The sequence below is a fragment of the Gouania willdenowi genome, chromosome 9, assembly GCF_900634775.1.
Source record: "Gouania willdenowi chromosome 9, fGouWil2.1, whole genome shotgun sequence".
Lineage (NCBI taxonomy): Eukaryota > Metazoa > Chordata > Actinopteri > Blenniiformes > Gobiesocidae > Gouania > Gouania willdenowi.
The window spans coordinates 36,847,701-36,866,204 of NC_041052.1; the positions used below are offsets into that span (position 1 = coordinate 36,847,701).

The 18,504-nt window shown below is 39.8% G+C and overlaps 1 protein-coding gene across 3 annotated transcripts in view; it reads right to left on the reverse strand.

Moving 5' to 3' along the window:
- fam222aa (family with sequence similarity 222 member Aa) overlaps positions 1-18,504 on the reverse strand; it is an 80,352-nt gene that overhangs the window by 16,931 nt on the left and 44,917 nt on the right. For 2 of the 3 annotated variants that reach the window (XM_028458636.1, XM_028458637.1), the window contains exon 2: positions 14,233-14,375. In XM_028458636.1, coding sequence (XP_028314437.1) covers positions 14,233-14,329 — 97 coding nt within the window. In that variant the 5' untranslated portion in view covers positions 14,330-14,375. Of the gene's footprint in view, positions 1-14,232; positions 14,376-15,312; positions 15,402-18,504 lie in introns of those variants that run through there. The other variant, XM_028458638.1, reaches the window with a different exon arrangement.

Sequence of the window (18,504 nt, forward strand, 5' to 3'; positions counted from 1 at the left end):
TACTGATGGAAATGTGGGCTTTAAATGAGTAAAGCAGTGAGGACAGATTTATCAGACAGGTCGACTATTGCACCCTGTGACCCATAAAGCATTTAAATTACGTCTTTTTTTCTCATCATCATCGCTCAGTAGTTCTTTGAAGTCTTTTCTTGCTTCATTTCCATTTCTATCTCTGCTACCTCTTCACCCCCACCTTCTGTCTCCTCTGTCTCCCTCTCTGAGTAAGTGAGTTTCATCCGGGGTGCTTGCCGGGCGAAATCACCTCAGGGCGAACACTTTATTATCTGTAGTCAAAGCGTCACCACAAATACCATTCTACACACACAAGTGTCACTTTCCATTTGTCTGCACTGTGGCTGCATTAGCAGAGCCTAGCCGGTCCAGAGCCTCGTCTCAAACACAGCCGACAGAAGAAAACCAACAGCGTGGGAAAGCACTCGTCCTGCATTCCTGCCCTATTACTGTCATTGGCAGCACAAGAGCAGACCTCCTGCCTGTGAAATTAAAACACTGTTATCAACGCTGACCAATGAAAAGATACTCTAAGACAGGGGTTCTCAACCTTGGGGTCGCGAGACTCAGGGAAACTACTTATTTTTACTCTTTTTCTGCAACTACACCGAACTTGCCATATTTTCACCTATTTTCATCACTTTTTCTTGTCATATTTTTGCTCCTTTAATGCATTTTTGCAACAGTACCTCAATTTCTGCCACTTCTTCATTAAATTTCAATGCCTTTTCTGCTCATTTCTTCTACTTTCAACACATTTTTGGCACTTATAAACCCTTTCCACCACTTTTCCCACCTAATGTCACATACTGTATGTTGACCCATAATTGTCACTTTTAACCTCTTTTCACCGTATTTCATGCTTATTTTTTTTGTTAATTTAAACACATTCAGGATTTGTCATGCCCATTATTTGCCAGTTTAAACTCATTTTTCCTACTAAATGTTCCAATATTGACACTTTAAACCCTTTTTATCACTTTTTCTGTCTGTTATTTGCCACTCTAACCAATTTCTGTAGTTTTTAAAATCCCATTTCACCACTTTTTCCACCATTTTTGGTCATTTTTAACCCATTTTTATTTCTGATTAAAACAAGGATTTACTTCTTTAGGATGACTATATACTATAAAGCAAATAATAATAAACTTCCTGGATAACAGTGGATATTATTTAGATAAATAAATAAATAAATGGCCTTGTCTCCACATGACTGTTCTTCAATGTTCATGATCTTACAGTGTAGTTGGTAGATGGCTCACTGTACTATATTTGTATTTATCTGTATTGTATTTTCCTGGAGGTGTGAACTTGTATTTAATCCCTATTTAATTATGTATGTTTTCTTTTCTTTTCTACATTTTAGTGTTTCTTTTTTATTTCCTCCTGGGATAAATAAAGTAAAACTGATTCTGATGTTTGTGTTCAACCACCTTCAGGTACAATAGGGGTCTCTGGTCTCTGCACCTTTATTTATTTTGGGGGTCAGGGCTGAAAAGGTTGAGAACCACTCTTCTACGAAACTTTAAAAAACAGTAAATTATGTTCAGGCATCTGTTAATCGTTACATCTGGGTTGTTCTGAGGAGGCTGGCTGTGCATGAAGGACAGTAAATGAAGGATAGTTTTTAGAAAAACAAGGCTATCAGTGTGTGTGTGTGTGTGTGTGTGTGTGTGTGTGTGTGTGTTATTTGCTGATGTTGGCTCTCTGAATTCAAACAACAACAGTGGCTCATTTTCGTCCTCTTTGAGCCACAAAGGAATGCAGGTCAGTCGCTGCCATGTCAGACGTTTTGTGGGACACGACAAACAAACGCGAAAACTGGGGCACACACACCCACACCAGGGTTGGGGTCACTTATAAATGTAATTGCGTAATTGATAATTAACTACAATTATGACATAATTAAAATTGTAATTTTAAAAATCTGTTGCTGTCGTAATCATAATTAAATTGTAATTGAGTTTAAATAATTGACTTTTTTTTTTTTTTAATTGTAATTGCCATGAAAATTATATATAAAAATTGTCAATTAGAATTTAACGCAAACCTGGGGAACCATGTTACAGTTACAGTTATATGTACAGCTCTATACATTCTGTATGTATTTAACAATTATTAACATTTGTTTCATATCAAGCTTTCCCACATTTAACCATTTAAGAAAAATACACAAAAAAGCCTCAGATGTCCACACCAAAAATATTAAAACCTATATTTTCATGGATTAGGAAGGTAAAGATAATCAATAGATAGGAAAGAAATTAAATGATAGGTATTAGTTTTTAGTGTATTTTACAGCTGATTTAGGACCCGTTATCACAGGAGATGCTTACAGAAAGCTAACACAACTTTTATTAGGTTATTTATTTCTGTCTCAGTAATTGTGATTAACTGTAATTGAACTTTAGTAATTGAGAAGGTAATTGTAATTAACTTTCTGAGAATAAAACAATTGTAATTTAGTTGTAATTGGAAAAAATGCCAATCACTGTAATCAGAATTGAATTGTAACTGAACATGGGTAATTGAAAATGTAATTGTAACTGAAAAATGTAATTGACGCACGCAGACGCACACACGCACGCAAAACCTATAATTGCAAACATTTCTACTGAAAAAAAATCCCATGAATATTTTTGAACAAGCCTTGAGCAGCAACGACATTTCTATTTGTGATAATTTACAGATGCTAATCATGGTGGATTATAAATGTAAAAAACATGAATTTGCTGTCTGTTTGAATACTGAGTGCTGTCAGAAGGCTTAGTGGTGGTTTGAAATAGGCGAGGGGGGACCTGGCTGCTGGTTTGTGGGCTGTGAGTGATGAGCCAGCCCTCAGGCCTGCCTGAGCCACACTCATTGTGCATACAGCATGGTCTAGAAAGCAACGCTTTATCAGCAAATACCCCGAGTCAGCACAAGCAGCAGGGGCGGTTATGCGTTGCGACTGGCACACCAGCCGATATTGTCATATGCGATTAGGCCTGTGCTTATGAGCCCGTGAACTCATTCCTATGGCATCACAATCTAGCCCACCTCCTGCTCCCCTCCATTCACATCCCCACCTCGCCTCCATCCCGGAGTTCTTCCATTTCACATCCTGTTCAGCCACTACACCCTCACTGAACCTTGTGAAAAAATCTGTGCTGGACTGAAAACAGACACTGAATAAAAACGTCACAAACCACCATTCTCAACCAGTAACTAAATTTGATTGTAAAAGCCGGGTTTCAGCCCATAGAGGGCAGTCAACCTTACATTTTTACAACAAAATATGCCAAAGTGAAATATTTGAATAAATGAGTTAAACAAAAATCAAACAACAATTCTTCATGTCCAAATACATTTGTTTGAAGCACAAAAGATAAGTAGTTTCGGGTTTAGTTGAACGTTTTATTGCTTTTAGATTGAACACAAACTATTGTTTGGTAGGCTAACCTCCCATCAGGCTGGAAATTCAAAAAATAACTTATTCATGGGTGGGGCTCATGGACCAGTGAAGACACACCCAGTCTACACTATAACATCTCCAATGAACAATCGATGCTACGCTAACTAGCTACTCAATACTCAGAAGTCAAAAGGACACATCAAAGTGATCAGCAGACAGTTCTAACAAAAACTGGCAGTTGAAACATGTCAGGAGATCAAAGTACATTTCATGAAAAAAGTTGTCTGAATAAAAGACAATCTTTACATATTACTCCAGACAACTTTTTTCAGGAAATTGACTTTGATTCCCTGAAGGCAAGAACTCAAAAGGACACATCAAAGTGATCAGCAGACGCCTCTGACGAAGACTGGCAGTTGAAACATGTCAGAAAAACAAAGTACATTCCCTGAAAAAAGTTGTCTGAATAAACTGAAACCTTTACATATTACTCCATACGCACTACACCCCTCTATTCACAATTGCCCACCTCCTGCTCCCCTCCATTCACATCCCCGACCTCGCCTCCATCCCAGAGTTCTTCCATTTCACATCCTGCCACTTCACCCTCACTGAACCTTGTGAAAAAGCTGTGCGCGGCTGAAAACAGACACTGAATAAAAATTAAACAACAGGTTAGACAGGTTCAGGCGCCAAAACAAATCCCCACAGCTTAATTAACTCGATCCAGAGGGTCATCCACAGGCTGAAGCAAGCCAGAAGCAACAAAGACTTGTTTTGTCTTGGTACACCCCTGCAGATGACAAGGCTGATAGAAAAGGAACAAAGCAGGGCTCATGAAAGAAAGGAGGACTAAAGTGTGAGGCTGATTCAGGATAAAAACATCAGGAAGAGGACACAGATTGAAGTAACACAGGACACAAAGCCAAGAAAAATAACAAAACAAGCTAAAAAATCCTGACCTGAAAGATTCTCTTGTCTGTGGAAGTATAAGCCACACGGTGACAGTCTTTTCTCAAAGGGCCATGTGTAGCGCCAAGAGCCAACACTTTCACAGTCATGCACTAACTCCAAAGGAAAACAGCTACAACCCAAACACATACACACACAGGTTGGAGTAGGAAAAAACCCCAGAGGTAGAGATTGTAAGCACTCACAGAGATAGCAGGAAAAAAAGCAGGAGGAAGAAAAGAGAGAGAGAGAGATGAGGGGAGGCTGGAGGCGCCTGGGCCGGCCTGTCAGACCGGAGAATGTGCTGGTGCGCAGGCCTGCAGGTAAATGGAAGAAGAAAGGCGCCTGCGGGCAGCCTGAGGCAAGCCTGGGCCCTTCTGTTCTATCATTTAGCAGACAAGTCCTCCACTGATTCCCAATTAATATTTAACACTAGTGCACAGACAACAAGGCACTGCTGCTGCGCTGTCGACCGTACACACGCCACAGAGTGGTAGACGAAAAAGTAACGGATGAACCGTAAATGAACACATTTTAAGCAAGCTGTTGCACTTTGTTAGTTTATTAGACAGGGACCTATTGTAAGGCATTTTCCATGAGCTGCCATTTATTAATTTGAATGAATAATTCATTGAGCTGCCTGGTGGAGCAATGATTGACTGTATTACTGACTCACAGCAAGCAGGGTCACGGATTCCTGGAAGTCATGGATATCTTTCCTGTGCAGTGTGTATAGTTTGCATGTTCTCTCGAAAAATGACAACAAATGGGAGAGAAAAAAAACACAAAATGAAAAGAAAAATGCAAAAACCCACAACAATTGTACGGCAAAAATACACAAAAAGACAATGAAAACACAAAACAAAGCAACTCAAACACACAAATTGACCCCCGAAACATAAAGCACCAACAAACTCACAAAAAGGCAGAGAATTACACCAAAAAACAACAAAATACACACACAGAGTTGAAGAAAATTACACAAAATGACTCCAAAAGCACATAAAAACAAAAATACATAAGGACTCCAAAAATACACAAAACAACTAGATATTTTACAAAAAGGCAGAGAAATACAGACAATCACTGCAAAGACACACAAAACTAAAACAAAAAACACAAAATTTCTCTAAAAACACACAAAACAACAAAAATCTCAAAAGGCAGAGGAATACACAAAACTCCAAAATGAAAGAAAAACACAATACAAAATAAAACAAATACACAAAATGATTAAGAATACACAATATAAAAACATATCATGGCTAATAAAACAAACAAACAAAAAATGCAAAAACACAACAATTTTACAGCAAAAATACACAAAACAAAGAAACTCAAACACACAAAATTACCCCCAAAACACAAAGCACCAACAAATTCACAAAAAGGCAGATAAGTACACAAAATACAGATAGAATTGAAGAAATTGACACAAAAGCACAAAAAAAGGACTCCAAAAACACACAAAACAATAGATATTTCAGAAAGGCAGAGAAATACAGAAAAGTACCCAAGCAAAATCATAAAAAACTAAAACATCAAACAAAGAAATTACTTTAAAAACACCCAAAATTCAACTACTTTTAGTCTGAGGTGAAAGTAATGGATTACAAGTACTCACGTTACTGTAAATGAGTTACTTTTAGGGATAATTGTAATTTTTTTTAGTATATTTCTAAATCTGTAGTAAAGTAATTAGTTGCATTTCTACACCCAACCATTATTGAGTAAATTATTATTTTTTTTGTTTTATAATGATCAACAGACTTTGTGAAACTACAAAAAATGAAAAACTGTATTAAACAGTTTTTTTTCCATTTCATTTGACCTGAATTAATCTATCTAAGCTTATTTACCTTCTAAGCCAATTAAAACCATTATTTTTACACTGCTTATGTAACATTAAATAATTTACTGCAATTACATTAACAAAAATAGCTGTTCACTGTGTCGACTTGTTTTACAATTTAACTTCGGTAGACAGTTTAAGTCTGAGCATTTGTTATTTCAATGAGTCAAAAACACCTTGAGTTTTCCTCATGTAGTAATGAAAAAAAAAGATAAAGCTAGACGTGTGGGTTATGGTTTGCTGGTGAAAATCTCACTTTTAAATGAGTAAATACATTTTACAAGCACAGGTGTGCAAAAACCAGTTTTAAACCTTTTTAGATGTTTCAATCATACAGCTGCAAACCCAGAGGAAACACTGACCCTCACCAAAAACCATCACATTATTGGCACTGATTGAAACTTTAACATGGATAGCAATTACAGTTCAAATGCATGTCTAGAGTATCCACCTGGTTTTACTCTTATTTTACAAAGTTGCACAAAGTTTAAAGCTTGCACAGTAGGTAGATTTACTGAGAAAAAAATGGAACCGATGTATGACTGAACGCGACTTTAGCGACTAAAGTTGCTTAAATCACCCATGATGAGTCACTTGAACATAGTGGCGCACCGGTGGAGTGACGTGGGGAGAGACTCGTTGCTGATTGGATGTCGCAACATAGCATCACTTGAAGTCTGTTGAAAAGTTTGAAATTTTCAATTTTGAGCGGCTTCCCGCGACTCAAATTGCGCAAATTACGAGAGCCGTGTCGCTTGAAGGGAGGATGCTTGACATCGCGCCATTTTCATTGATTTTGAATGTAATCTAGTCGCCAGAGTCGCTGAAGTTGTATTTGGTATGAATGCACCTTTATGGCCGACATGGATCGACAAATATGAACAAAGAGAATTAGTAAAATAAAAAAGCAACAGGGACTTTAATAGTGAACAGATATAAAAGGTGGACTTTCATATTTTATTGGATTAGGATGATGCAGTAAAGATTTATTGGACTTTCGCTAAATAATCGGTATATGTTTGTAGGTAGTATTCAGTTTATAACGTTAAAAATCTAAAAGTTTGACAATAAATACAGTCAAAATTGTGAACAGACAATTTTTCAATGGTCATTTATCTTGTTATTGTTAGCATTGCTGCAAACTGTGTGCCTTCCTGTAAAACCCTGAGCTTTCCCTCAATATCGCAATTATTATCGTACCGCGAGGTTACTACTGTGATCACACCAAACAGTGAGATTTAGATATTGTTACATCCCTAATATTCACACTTTTGCTCCAGTATGTGCAGCATATATACTTCATGTATTGTTATTAATATGTAGGGAAAAAAACAAATTGTTCCTGTGTAGCACCTCTCAGGTGGGGGCATGATGGTGCTATCCTGTAAAAACATAACCCACAGGTCATTTCCTGTGGGACAGCAAGCAATGGCAGCGCCCCCTCATCCAAAGCCATTCTCCGGCAGGAAAAGGCGACGGGTGTCCATGCCATGCACCTGGGATGTCCAAATGGCAGCTTGAAGGCTTTGGAACGAGGGACCGGTTTTTGAACCCAAGTCGTGCTGTGAGACCCAAACTACAGTAGACGTTCTCTTCCTGAAGCTCACCTCTCTCGGCAATAAGATTGCTTTACCCCCCACGTGCACAGCAGAAGGCAGAGAGCAGAGGCTCTGTGGGATGCTAGCATCCGGAAATGATTCTCTGTGTGCCAGCACTGAGACGCCAACACATAAGAAGGGGCATGGAACAGGTAAGACAACTAAAACCTGATGGTTGTCTCTGAGATAAACTCTAGAATCTACAATCTAGAAATGTGACGAAAGAGTGAAAACCTCATTTCCTGTAGCTGTGAAAACCGAGCAGAGCCCAGAATGGAAGTGCATGAGTAGGTATCATGAAGGAGATATGGAGGCCTTGGATAGCTGTCAATCACCTTTCACCATGAAAAATACCTTGTGACCTCTGCTTCCCTTGTGCAGACGCTGGAATAATGACAGTCTCCATTGGCTCTCTGTGGAATTCCAAATGGGAGTTGAAAATGAGCTAGTTCAATCAGTGGGAAAAGGTCAAGTGCATGCAGATTTGCTCGCTCTCTGTCGGCTCCATTCCATCTCCCGGTTCCACTCTATGCCCCTCGCTTCCCGGGGTACAGAGGCAATCAGGCTAAAGGTTGTTATTTCTTCTTCTGGTGACCATGTTTAAATATTCAGATGGAAAAAAATCACCCTGGTTTTTTTTTCTCCCAGATAGCAGCCACTGAAATATCGTGCTACAATTTGATAAAGCCGGCTAATTCTGCTGTTATGTCTAACGCTGGCTGCAAAAACAGTGAAAGCGAGGTGACGGTAGGTCATTACCGGAACATATTCCATCTTCATGGCAGTGCAGCTTATGAAGAGAAGGAGCTAAAAGCCAAGCAAACTAATGGCTGTGGCAGCTCAGCCTGTGGCAGCACAGGGCTATTAGGAAAACTACAATCCCCAGGTGAACCTGTATGGCATGTCCTGAGGCTACGTGTGACAAGGCCAGGTTGTCTCTGTCGATCAATCTGGGAGAGGACTGAACTTGGGTTGGCATAGCTCAGAGCTGGGATATCAGACCTTGTGGAATTTTTTTAAATAATCTCCACCTGGTTGATTGGCCCCTTCAGCCTCCTGGGTAGTGTCAGAAGCATACGGCCTACGGTTCTGGAATTGTATGGCAGTGTTCAAACTTGCATACTACGTACTGCACTACACACTAAATACTCAATGAGTATATACCGTCTACGTAAGTATGATTAGGAGGATTAGGATGATGAGCGTTCCTCTGAAGTATACTTCCAAGTTTCCCAAGATGCATTTCAAACCTACAACAACAAAAACCTGAAGCACACTGAGACTAAATACCTGTTAATTTGCCACCTTTGAAAGTTCTGAAATCAATTTCAGTGAGAAAGTCACCAAGTAGAATATCAACATGTGGTCATTTGATCCATAAAACTCGTGGAAAAAAAAAAACAAATAATAGAAGACAAGAAGAGATGCTTTTGTTTTGAAAAGGGGATGTTTGATTTTTAGCTTGAAGCCAGCCCCAGGATAATTTTACATTCCGCTCGCAAAGCATCATGGGGCATTTCAGTATGATTAGTGTGGCCATCATGCATACCCGGATGCATACTAGTATGCATACTAGTATGCATCCGGGTATTTCTCACGTACCCAATCTTTCCATACTATCTAATTGGAACACACTCCATACTGGTTTTGATGTCAGACTTAGTATGATTAGTACGTTAGTGTGTGATTTTGAACACAGCCTTTGTGTGTTAAATGTGTAGTGTTGAATTAGAGAGTATTCTGTTGATTTGAGACTGGATTAACTGTGGACAGCATCAGTCTTCAACTTTGGTGCTTCTATTCTAATGTAAAGATATTCTTGTACATTTAGAATCAAAGATGTCTTTATTAACGTGTATACGCGTGTGTGTGGGCAAGCCTGTGAGTTATAGCCTGGCTCTGCTGGGGTAGATAGGGTCAGGGAACACCCAGGTTTATCCCAAAGTCTGATCTGAATGCAGGACAAATATGGGAGTGACACTCGGATGTGTGGTTAACCAGAAACTACAATGGGCTCGGATAAAATGTGCAAATGTGCACACCCGGTGTCACTGCTGAACTCCTCCAAATGTCAAGCCGCCACAAATGCAGCTGCTCCGTAATGAGCAAACTAATGAAGCCCTGTTGAAATTTGAAAGGATAATATTTAGGAAAATAGAACAGCAGAAATTTCCCCATTAACCAGTCCATTGACAGATTGTAGAGCTGTTATTCTTCAGCTGACATGTGGCAGAGTAATTGCTATCTGGGCAAAGAAGAGTGTGGAGGGGGGGGGGGGGATGGGGGTCGTTGGGTCTCCCGTCCAGCCACTCAGTGTTACTCATCAGTGGACTGGTGCACCTCCTTTCCCCCCTGCAGGAGCCGCGGTTCAATGCTAGCCCTCTGTAGACCTTTCATGGTGCACTGGAAAAGTGCCCATCAAAGAGAGGGATGGACTGCCAGTGGCCAAGGGGGGTGGGGTGGAAGGGGGTCGGGTCAGCAGGGCCTTTCTCTCTTATCTATCTGGAAGGGTACCCTCTCTCTGGGGCATAATACAAGGAAGAGCCCTGGATTTTCTGCCCTCTTCATCTTTCATGTCTTCATCTAGGGCAGTGGTAGAGAGACATGAATGGAAGGACGAACGGGGGGATGGGGGTAAGCTACAAATGTCATCCATAAGGGGGAATTTAATTAAAAATGACAGGGGCTGGCACTGCGGAGTACAGGCACATATGTGCGGAATTTGGGAGCAGAGAAAGCAAGTGCCTATGATTTATAATTCAAGTAATGCGCCTCACTTCTTTCAATTCTACAGCCAAAGGAAAAAAAAAAAATCAAAAGGCTGCCCCTTTGAGGATAATCCAATATGATATTTTTAAGGCCAGGCGGTCAATAGCTTTTTGAAAAGGCAGCTTCTCCGTCTCCCTTTCGGCCGCTCTCTCTCTCTCTCTCTTCCCTACTCGTCTGTCTTTCTTTATCTTCTTCTGCTCCTCCCTCCTTTCTCTCCTCGGCTTTCTCTACTCTACAGTTCTTCACCCCACCCTCCGAAGCCCAGACACAGAGCGGGCTGTGAAAATGGAAACATCCCGCTCTCCGCCTCCCGTTTCTGCTGCTAAGCTCCGTGCGCTGGGGGGGAAATTGATTGTCTGGTGAGCCGATCTGAACGCTTCCAACTGATGGTAGAGCCAGTTAAGTCCTTTTTTATTGAGGGTATGAGGGATTTTTAATGGGAGTCGCATCAATGAACTGTGCAGCTGCTCGGCATCTGCATGCAAGGGGCCTCTTCTCTAAAACCATCTCTGTCCCGGATTCAAAGGCACTGGCACCGTATTCCTCAAACCAATTTAAAAAAATTACACATCTCACCTTCACCTTATTGCAGAGTATGATAGAAATATACCACCACCCCCTCCTTTCCATGGACAGAAAGGAGGCTGTTGTGTTCAAACCTTCTTATTTTAAGTCAGTCACTGTTAGTCCTTTAATCAAAGAGTTTAACAGGTTGAGAAGGAGAGGCAGGGCGTGGGATAGAAAGGGTCAGTAAGAAGGAAGGGGTTAAACTGGAGGACGTGCTTTTTCTCGGTTGATTTGAGTCCTGACTCTCACTGGCCGCTCCTCCGTCAAGGACCTTGAGAGGAAGTGGGCTAATCCTGTGAAATTGGAAGTCGGGAATCAATTAAGACAACCGTGGTGAAGTCGATGCATTTCTTTCCCGACCCTGGCATTTCCATCATGGCAAAATTTATTTTACAATAATTGTCTTTGACCTCTCCTTTTCTTTTTTAAAACAAAATACAAACCTCATTAGTAAGTGTTTAAAGCCCACTTAACAAGTGAGCTCGTATAACTGGAATCACTTGGAGCTCAATTTGTCTCAGTTTTCAAACTGTGTGAAATATTGGCGCCAACAGCAAAGACAGCTCCAAGATGGACGTCATCCAGAGTTTCATTTGTGACTGAGGACTCATTGAATCCTTGTAGAAAACATCAGACAGAGATTAAACAGTGAAGATGATCCAACTTCAAAACCACTTCTGACTGGATCACAAAAGTGTTTTCACAGTTGAAAATGACCACACAGACGATCTACGGGACCTAACAGACGACCTCAAAGAGAGCTTGCACTGCATGCAACTACAGTAAGATAGTAACATTGGTTTTATTCTTCTATGTTTTTCCTTTAATTCACATTTTACAAATAAAAAATAAAATTACCAATAGGGATTTTTGTGATCACAGAAGATGCACAGAAAAAAATTCACCTCCAGGAACAGAAATGGCAATATGACAGGGAGTGTACCCTCACATGCATGTTTTGGGACAATATCACACATTTACATGCAATTTTTCACCATAAACAGGTGGTCTGAGACAGAAACGTAAATTCTGAAAGAAATATGATAATATGTCACGACTTGACGAGTTGATCTCCTGAAATGTAAATAGCTGTATGAAAAGGACTACCCTGCACCAACATATTTTGGGACAATATCACATTTACACACAATTTTCCACCAGTAACGGCAGGCCTAAAGTAAGCAACTTTAGCAAGTGGACAGATGTCAAATCACGAGCAAAATCTTGTGTGACTTCAGTGCAAATACAGCAGAGAAATACAAAATGAATGATAATAGTGAATTTAATTACCTGAATTAAGCATGTTTGGCATGATTTTGGAAAGTTTGAGAGCCAGTAATGACATCTGATGAGGGAAAGCCAAAGAAATTGTAACAACTTTGAAAAAGGTAAAGTGGCATGGAGATGGGTAAACTCCAAAACAGAATTGGGGAAACTTTGAGAGGGAAAATAACAGCCTCTACATATTGTATCTCTGTGCTCAGTATCCATCAAGAGCGGCATTGCACAAAATATGCAGCTAGCTGCTGTCTCTGTTTGCTTTAAAATATCTAGTGTATTATGAAAATGTCAGTAATAATCCCTCTGACTATTCTGGAGTAAAAGTATTGTATTCAAAGCTTTTAAAAGGGTTTGTTATAGACAAGGTTGGGGTCAACTATAATTGTAATTGCGTAATTGATAATTAATTACACTCATGGTGTAACTATAATTGCTGTCTTAATTGTAATAAAATTGTAATTCTGTTCAGGTAATTGACTTTATAATTGGCATGAAAATTCTAAATAAAAATTGTCAAATATAATTTAACGCAAAACTGTTGAACCACGTTACAGTTCTATGTACAACTCAACAATGTTTCATATCAAGCTTTCCCACATTTTACCATTTAAAAAAAATTGAAATCAAGGGATATACTGACATTAAAAAGGCTCAGATGCCCACACCAAAAATATGAATACCTACGTTTTCATTGAATAAGAAGCCTAACAATAAATAGGAATTAAGATAGATGATTGATAAGTGTATTTTACAGCTGATTAATGACCCGTTATCATAAGAGATGCTAACAGAAAGCTAACACAAGAGGAAAGTTAACTTTTATTAGGTTATTTATTTCAGGCTCAGTAATTGTGATTAATTGTAAATGAACTTTAGTAATTGAGAAAGTAATTGTAATTGACTTTCTGATACAAAAATAAGTTAATTGAATTTGGAAAGAATGCGGGTAACTAATCATATTTGAAAAGTAATTGAACAAGGGTAATTAAAAATAACTGAACATGGGTAATTGAAAACGGAATTGTAACTGGAAAAATATAATTGACCCCAACCCTGGAACAAACCCATTAAAGGTCTGAAATGTTGTGATAATAGTCCTTCAGACTATTCTTGAGTAAGAGTTTTCTGTTCAAAGCTTTTAAAAGGTTATAGACTTTAGTTCAAAGTTTCATCTACCAGCCCTGCTGCTCAAAGGTCTGCCATGTAACAAACGCAGCAGGTTTTTCATAAATGTCTCACTGCGACTATTCTCTTTATCTAAATACTGGTAGGAAGAAGATGTGGTTGATTAAAAACTGGTAGGACGAAGTTGTGGTTGCTCTGTAACAGTTTTCAACCCTGGCACCATTGTGTAAGTGGACAGAGGGAGCTACTCAGGGAGCAAACAGAGCAGCTGCCACACTTTACATGCAGCCAGCACATCCAGGGCCAGACACTGTAAATGTTTACAGACCCCCCCGGGTCACTCAGGGCCAGTGAGGCACGTTAAGCACTGTCTGTTCAGTGCTCTTGTCACGACTGCACAATCAGCACAGCTAACCAGCCCTGGGTCACAATGAGTAGCCAAACAACATTGCTATCCAAGGTCTAAGAGCAAGGCGAATCATGCCGTTTAGAAATCCTCCGAGCTGTGGAGAAACGCACTGTGAAAGTGGGAAGCGTACACAGTCCGGGTTAACTATCTGTTTCCATCAGTCACCATGACTGGCAGACTGAAACACAAACAATGAATGCAGGTATTTGTTTCTCCAAAGCTCGAGGCCGGATGAACTTCTGACCTCTATTCCCCCTGCACTGTGTGAACTTACATTTCCGTCCAAAGGCTTGCGATGGATCCAGGGTCTTGCTGGTGTACACCGGGTGCTGGGGTGGAGGGTTTTGCCTCCTCTGCAGGCAGGCCAGCATGACGAGGTGGGCACAGTACTACAGTGGAGGGAATTCTGCGGCCAACCTGGAAAATAAAAAAGAGCAGGAAAATAAATAAGTTAAGTTGCATGAATTGAGGTTGAAATTGTGTTTTTTCTATTAGGCAAGGCAAGTTTATTTGTATAACGTATGGGTCACCAACCTTTCTGAAACTGTGAGCTACTTCATAGGTACTGTATATACTGTATAGGGCTACCAGTGTGAAACGCAGTTCTTAAATATCATCATCTTCCTATTTTACTAGCTACTAACAAACAACTTTTAACTAATCGTATAACATAACATTTGTAAAATGTAACAATTACGTCATATTTTACAAAAACCCACTTTGTGTTTTTAAAAATTAACATTATATTATATATAACATACCACAACCCATACACCCAATACACAACAATTAACATGTGTCACAATGTTTCTGTGAAAATAAACAGTAAAGTATTAATTTAATACTAAAACTTCATCATGTGCAGCAGTATTTAACTCTAAGTAATAACTACGTCTGACATATGTATATATTTTTGTGAGTTTGAATCCTGGAAAGTAATTCACATTTTAGATGGAGCTCATTGGTGACTAGAGCCCCTGGGGGCACCTCACATGGTCTATGCGGGCTACCTGCTACCATAGTCATTTTGAGTCAGTGTTGTGCATCATATCATCTGCATAGCTCTGATAGTCAACCTTACAGTTCTATAGAATTTGTCTTAAAGGAAGCATATAAAGGCTAAACTGAAGGGGTTCAAGAAGAGAGCCCTGAGGAACCACACAGGAGACCATTACAATAGTCCATAGTCCTTCTCCTGATCTTTCTGAGTCATTCAACCTTTCACTCTAGAGATGTTCTTTAGATGGTAGAAGCTGTTTTTGTAATTGATTTAATCTCTCAGCTGAATGTCAGATCTGAGTCAATCAGAACACTTAGTCTTTGGCTTTTAGAGATGGAGACTCAAGGTACTCACTGACAGCAGTCCTCTTTTCTCTGAAGGCAATCACCTCCATCTACATAAGCCAGCAGGAGGCATCTTGTGGCTAAATGAGCGAGGTTTCACACAGGAAAAGATTCTTCCAGCTGTCTGCCTCTCAGCTCTGTGTGCTGAATGATAAGCATGCACCTGCACTCGGCCAACCCGGTTGACACGGGTTCAGAGCACAGTCCGGGCAAGTCATGCTGCAGCTTCAAACAAGCATATCCACAGAGCCATTCAACCGCATCTCCTGTCTATGAAAGCATCCTTTACACACACTCAGAGACACTGAGGCACATTCTTTCGAGGACGGCATGCACATGGTGATTGATGACGCCATCTATGCACAGCAAAAATATGGTCAAAACAGCAGTCAGTGTGCTACGACTTAGCATGCAACAGCTCTGAGGGACTGTCGGGGAAGGCCTAAGAGACTGAGTGCTGTCTGGATCTATGTGTAGATGTTTTAGAACTGTATGGTTGCATGGGAGCGTGTGTGTGTGTGTGTGTGTGTGTGTGTGTACAAATGCAATAGGTTGGGCGGTAGAGGCTGCCAAACGTACATCAAGGCTAGTGACGGCACTAATCAATCTCCCTCTAGGCCATAAATCTCTAGCACTACACCCCCTTTCCCCCCACAGCCCCCTTCACTCAGAAATAGAGAGGCAGGAGCTGCCGGTTTACTAGTTTGTTCTCTGGAAATACAAGAACGTAGAACACCCTGAAAAATGTGAGAACAATCGTAAAGCATGGAGGGTATCATTCATCAGAAACATACCAGTGTCACATAGCACAATGATGACTGATTACTCAGTCTTCTGCTCGCGATCAGAACCCTTTAGGTCCAGAAAGTATGATAGGAATCACAATCAGGCCTCTATTGTTTACTCAAAGGATATTGTATGTTTCCAAGAACCGCATGCTCCCGCTGTATTGAACTACAATAGATAATGACTTTTTTGCAGCGCTAATTGTTGCTCTGAGTGCATTTCTTGTCCAAAACGTATCAATGTGACACTACGGTTTCCATCCTGCCTGGTCTCTTCCCACATTAAGACAAAAGAACACGAGTAGAATATTTTATCTGTGCCATCAGCGCTAGCGTCTCCTGCCGAGATGCATGGCAGATTATTGAAAAATTATTTCTCATGTGCCCGTCACAGACTTGTCCTCTGTTATTTATTCTCTCAGTGAATCACTAAATGAACACTTAGCCACTTGCCATCAGTCCATTATTTAGTTTTAAAGATTATCATTTTGATTTGAAAGAAAGCAATTACAATGGTTTCAAGATAAATTAACTGCAGTCTGCAAAGCACTGGCTTCTTCACACGCATTTAAAAATAATAAAGAATAAGTGTTTAAGGAATAAACAGTTAAAAGGTTTCACAAGAGAAAAATGTCAACAACTTTGTGTTATTTTGCATTGCAAGTTGAGAAGAATGAAGTATCTGTGAAAGACAAGAAGAATGTTAAAACAAGAAGTAACATTCTCAAAATATCTGATCTGAGTTTAGAACATGAGACTTATTCAAAACATGAAATACTCAAAGTATTATATTTGTACTGTTAAAGAGTAACTAAACCCTGAGGTTTGCGTCTAGGCAGAAATTTAAAAAGTGCCTTGATTATGGGCGGGGCTCTCCAAACAACAATCTATGCTATGCTAATATAATACTGTCTACTATATACTATAAGTGTGATTAGGATGATGACCGTTCCCACTGAAGCACAGTGTGCTTTCAAATTTCCCAAGATGCATTTGGAACCTAAAACAAAAACCTGAAGCACACTGAGGCTAAATAACATCTCCATTGGTTCTCCACCTTTTAAAGTTCTGAAATAATTATAGGTGAGAAAGTGACCAAGTAGAATATCAACATGTGCTCATTTGATCCATAAAACTCATCTTACTCCAACATTTCAGAGATTTTCAGAAACCCACCATTGTGCTACTGACAAAACTTTCGGTTGACTTCAAAACAAGAGCCCTTTGTACAAAAGTGTTGAAAAACTAATGGGAGACAAGAATAGATGCTTTTGTTTTGAAAAGGGGATGATCATGAGGCAGTTGAGTATGACGAGTGTGCATATTGAAAAAATGTATACATCCCGGTATTTCTTGCGTACTCACTCAATTTTTTCATACTATCTAATGTGAACACACTACATACTCATTTTGATGTCAAACTTAGTATGAGTAGTATGTTAGCATGACATTTCAAACACAGCCTACACCTCTATATTCACAATTATCTCAATCCAACATACTCAACACAGATTGTAGAGTCCACATGTGCTAGTTATTATTAAAGGGGCGGGGATAACAGTGATGCGAAAAGCCACCAAAAACATCACAAACCACCATTCTTAGCCAATAGAAAAAGTTGATTGCAAGAGCTGGGTTTCAACCCATAGAGGACAGTCACTCTTTGATTTTTACAACTAAATATGCCAAATTCAAACACTAGTGGAACAAAAATCAATCAGCAACACTACTTCATACCAAATACAGTTTTTTTTTTTTCAACAGAAAAAAAGTGATTTTGGGCTTTAAATGCTATCAGAAGCAGGATAACGACTGAACACAAACTTTATAATAACGTGCACGCGCACAGGCGATAGAGGAGTGGGGCCACTCTTTGTCCCAGCAGGTGCCTGTGGAAGCTCGCGGTGCCATTTCCTCTCACACACAGGCAGGCCTGAACCAGAAAACACTGGCACTTTGAGCTCATTACTGCCTATTCACATAATCCTTTCTCTGTGTGCTTCACAGTGAGGATACTAATTTCACAACAAGCCCATCCTCACAGTCCATTTGTTCAAAGATAGTGGTTGAGTGCGAGAAAAGGGACACATGGGGTAGATTAAGACTAAAAGCTCGTCTTCGCCGGCGATATCGCCACAGTTTTCCTCTTCCTGAAATGAAAGACAATTGTGTAACTACCCTCCATTTTTCTCCATTTGCTGCTCACCAAATGTATTCGGAGGCATTATACTTTCCTGAAACAGACCTACTTTTTTACAATTCAATTTCGAGAACCAATTTTCTTCTATTATTGCCTTTAAGAGTGAGGCAGAAGGAGCAAGTCTTTGGCTTGTGTGTCATGTCCCTCTTTCCCCTATTATGGTTTTGTACTACTTAGCAGACGTCTGTCAGAGGCAGGAAATTATCTCTAAACCCAA